This window comes from Penaeus monodon, unplaced genomic scaffold, assembly GCF_015228065.2.
Source record: "Penaeus monodon isolate SGIC_2016 unplaced genomic scaffold, NSTDA_Pmon_1 PmonScaffold_117, whole genome shotgun sequence".
Lineage (NCBI taxonomy): Eukaryota > Metazoa > Arthropoda > Malacostraca > Decapoda > Penaeidae > Penaeus > Penaeus monodon.
This window is the reverse complement of record NW_023640491.1, coordinates 149,360-153,351: the sequence shown is the minus strand read 5'-3', so window position 1 is coordinate 153,351 and position 3,992 is coordinate 149,360. Positions and strand designations below refer to the sequence as shown.

The 3,992-nt window shown below is 31.7% G+C and overlaps 1 protein-coding gene across 1 annotated transcript; it reads left to right on the top strand.

Annotated features, from left to right (window-relative positions):
* The first annotated feature begins 1,298 nt into the window (after positions 1-1,298).
* On the top strand, positions 1,299-1,712 carry LOC119568941 (zinc finger protein 320-like). The gene has a single exon (XM_037917331.1). It carries the CDS (start codon positions 1,299-1,301, stop codon positions 1,710-1,712), a length of 414 nt encoding a protein of 137 aa, XP_037773259.1.
* The last annotated feature ends 2,280 nt before the right edge of the window (positions 1,713-3,992 follow it).

The following is a 3,992-nucleotide window of genomic DNA, read 5'->3' as shown; positions in this document are numbered from 1 at the left end:
ATACGTCAAGTTGTCGTTCAAAGGGAATGAGCTTTGCTTATATAATCAGATTTATTAATGATAACTACGTTTTTACCTTTGTCGGCTTTGGTAATTATAATATCCATATTACGTTTAAGTGATTTAGTGGCCAAGAAATAACGTCGGGGTAAGCTTTTGAAATCGTCGAATAAATCAAGAATCGGATTTAACATGACACCTTTAAGGTAGCTGTGATCTTTATTCGAGGATTTGTTTTGCTCTATATTGAAACTATCAAGACCTTTAATATTATCTAAACAGTGATTAGCGCTTGGTTTCGTAGCAAATGACAAACCCAAACCTAAAAGTTCGGTTTCGTAACGTGAAAGGGAGTAAGACGATAAATTTACGACCGAGTCAGTAAGCGAAAATTTACACCACGCGCTACGTGAACAGGGACGGTTTGTAAGATTTCGAAACGTTACGGTTTTAGTCTAATTTTACCATTGTGGCTGTTTTCCCTTTTCATCTTTGTGTACACGTTACGTGGTTTTGTTTTTTGTGTCTATATATATATATATATATATATATATATATATATATATATATAATATATATATATATATATATATATATATATATTATATGTGTGTGTTTTTTCTATATATATTTATATAGAAAAATGTAAATATACAGCAATATGAATATATATATTTATTCATTTATGAATACATATATATTTTATTCATTCATCAATATGTTTATATATATATATATATATATATATATATATAATATATATATGATAATATAATAATATATTATTTATAATATTATATATATATATAAATTATATATATATATATTATATATATATATATATAATATATATATATATATATATATATATATATATATATATATATATATATATATATATATATATGAATATTTAATATGCATTTGTTAAATATATATATAGCGTTATAGTTATGCATATGTGTTAAAGATTTAAAATTTTTGGCATTAATGTTAATGTTGACTGTTATTTTGGTTCTATTTTCCATTTACAGGGTGATGATGATGTCTTCGGCCCTACTCCAGGCAAGGAAAATAGTTGGCACAGGAGTCAGTGTCAAAGAAGAGCTCAGCGATGATGTCACTGAAGATACATGCCTGGAAATTAAAGAGGAGCTACTTGATTATGGAGATGAAGCGAGAAATGATGTGTTAACATGAATATAATACATGAAAGTCATTTCTTTCATAACCTTCCTGATCTAAGACGTAAGGCACATGCAAAAGATTTATGTAACTTGGTTCAGGATTGTAATGACATGTCAAAAGTGTCATTTAGGGCTAAGGATTGTGGGAAGACATGTTCATCAGATGTTGTTCAAGTGATGTACGAGGAAAGACTGAAGGAGGAAATACAACTAAAATTGGAATCCACAAGGAAATGTTTTGCATGTCAGGTGTGTGGCAAGGAATTGTCTAAAGAGAGTCACATCAGGATTCACATGAGAGTCCACACAAAGGAGAAGCCATACAACTTTGATATTTGCAATAAGACATTCTCTGAGAGAGGTAACCTAGTAGCGCACATTAGAGGACACACCAAGGAGAAACCATACTGCTGTGAGATTTGCAACAAGTTCTTCTCATATAAATCTAGTCTAGAGACTCATGGGAGAAGGCATAGAAAGGAGAAGACATACAGCTGTGAAATTTGCAAAAGGCCTTCTATTTGAAAAGTCGTGTAGTAAGGCATATGAGAGTGCATACAAAAGAGAAACCATGCAGCTGTGAGATTTGCAATAAAAACTTCTCACAAAAATCTGTTCTAGTAATCCACATGAGAGTACACACAAAAGAGAAGCCATACAGCTGTGAGATTTGCAATAAGGCCTTCTCATACAGAGGTGGTCAAGTAAGCCACATGAGACTTCAAACACAGGAGAAATCATATAGCTGTGAGATTTGCAATAAACACTTCTCAAATATATCTAACCAAATACAACATATGGGAAATACATACGAAGGAGAAGCCATACAGCTGTGAGTTTTGCAATAAGGGTATCTCATAGAAATCTAGTTTAGTGAGATATAAGAGTACATACAAAAGAGAAGCCATACTACTGTGAGATTTGTAATAAGGCCTTTGCTTTGAAAGGTAATTTAGTAAAGCACATAAGAGTACATACAAAGGATAGGCCATAAGCCAGATGCATCTTAGATATTAAAAGTTATCTTTTTTCTGATTTGTGTTGGATATGTTATTTTTAATATGTAATTTTGTCAAGTTTGATCAAGTTTTAGTCATTATGATTTGTGTTTAGTCTCCATAGACTTTTTATCTACATGCAATGCTGTCCCTGACCAGGGGTGATTGGAAAGTTGGCCACGAATGTCCACAGTGTTCAAAGAAGATGCTCCTCCCCTTCATTAAAAAAAGTCATAGATATGGAAGTCGATGGCTGATTTATACATGAGTGTTCTGACTTCTAGCATGATTTTAGATCAAGATCACAGGAGGAAACTTCTTCTATTTTATATAAAGTAGTATGTAATTTTTTTTTTTTTTTTTACGAAATGTAAGTGCATTCAAGGAGATGATTTTGATATATACGAGTCAACATGCACAAACACACATATTTTCATCTGTGTATCTATTTATCTGTGCATATCATGAAATATATTAATCGGCAATCCTACCTTTCTCATGCCTATAAGAAAGAATACAATATGACTTATGTTAGCATCTTTATATAAGTATAAATGAAAATGAATATATATACCACATGAGATATATTGGAAAGTTGCATTACATCTTTAGAAATACATTTGTACTTCTAATTTAGATATAACCATTAAATGCCTTGGTTGCATGTGAAGCTATCCATTCTCATCCATACCTCATATCTCACAGACACACACACACACACACACACATTTATATTATATATATATAATATATATATATATATATATATATAATATATATATCATATACAATATAATATATATATATATATATATATATTATAATATATATATATTATATATAATATACATACATAAATGTACACTCAATTATGTACCAAAATCTCTCATTAATTTTCTCTCCTTTTCTGTTTATTATATTGTTTCAGGATTTTTCATCATTATTACTCTCATTGTTAGTATAATTACCCTTTTTATTATTGTTGTTATTATTTGTACAAAAATCATTCCTTATTTATGAGTATTTCTCTCTCTCTGTGCCCACAAGCAATAAGCCCTTTGACTTCTTGTAAGGGAAGCATTTCATTTCATTTCTGTGCCTTGTGTTAGTCTAAGAGGAACACAGAAGGACATCTAGCTGTCATGTCCTTGTATATATGTCTGTGTGTGTCTATATATACATAAAGGCAAAACCCCAAATGCTGATACATGCTTAACCATGTGTGCTATTTATGAGCACATTATTGGAAGCTGTTGAAAAATCTATTAGTTTTGTTATTCATTAGGTCGGGGGTGCCCAGCCTTTATGTTCATCTATACCACTTGAGCAATTTTGTAGAATCCTTTGTACTTTAAAAATTAAAGGAAAAAAAACAATGAAATTGATATTTTCATATGATTTTATTATGAACATTGCGTAGACTGCATTAGAATCAAAACGAATCCCCCCTAATCCCTTGCTCGTTGTCGAAGGGGAGCTTAGGAGACGGAGACAGGGGCCCAGTGTAGGGGTTCAGCCCTATCTTAGGCCTCAGCCCACGGCTCAATTAATTTTGCATGGTCATTTCTTCACCTCCTTTCCTTTCCTTTTCTTCACTGTGGTCTTTCCTTCTCTTCATTATGGTCTTTTCTTCTCCTTTCATTTCCTTCTCTTCATTATGGTTTTTTCCTTCTCCCCCCATTTCTTTCCTTCTATTCTTTTCATCCTCATCTTCTGTCCACTTCCTAAGGTATAGGTCCGTGCTGAGGATAAAGGATGGCATTTAGTCTGATATTCCAGTGCAGACGCCCATTCCATGTTGTTATGT

Excerpts from the sequence above, each read along its gene's own strand:
- LOC119568941 (XM_037917331.1), top strand. The coding sequence starts at position 1,299 with ATGTCAAAAGTGTCATTTAGGGCTAAGGATTGTGGGAAGACATGTTCA.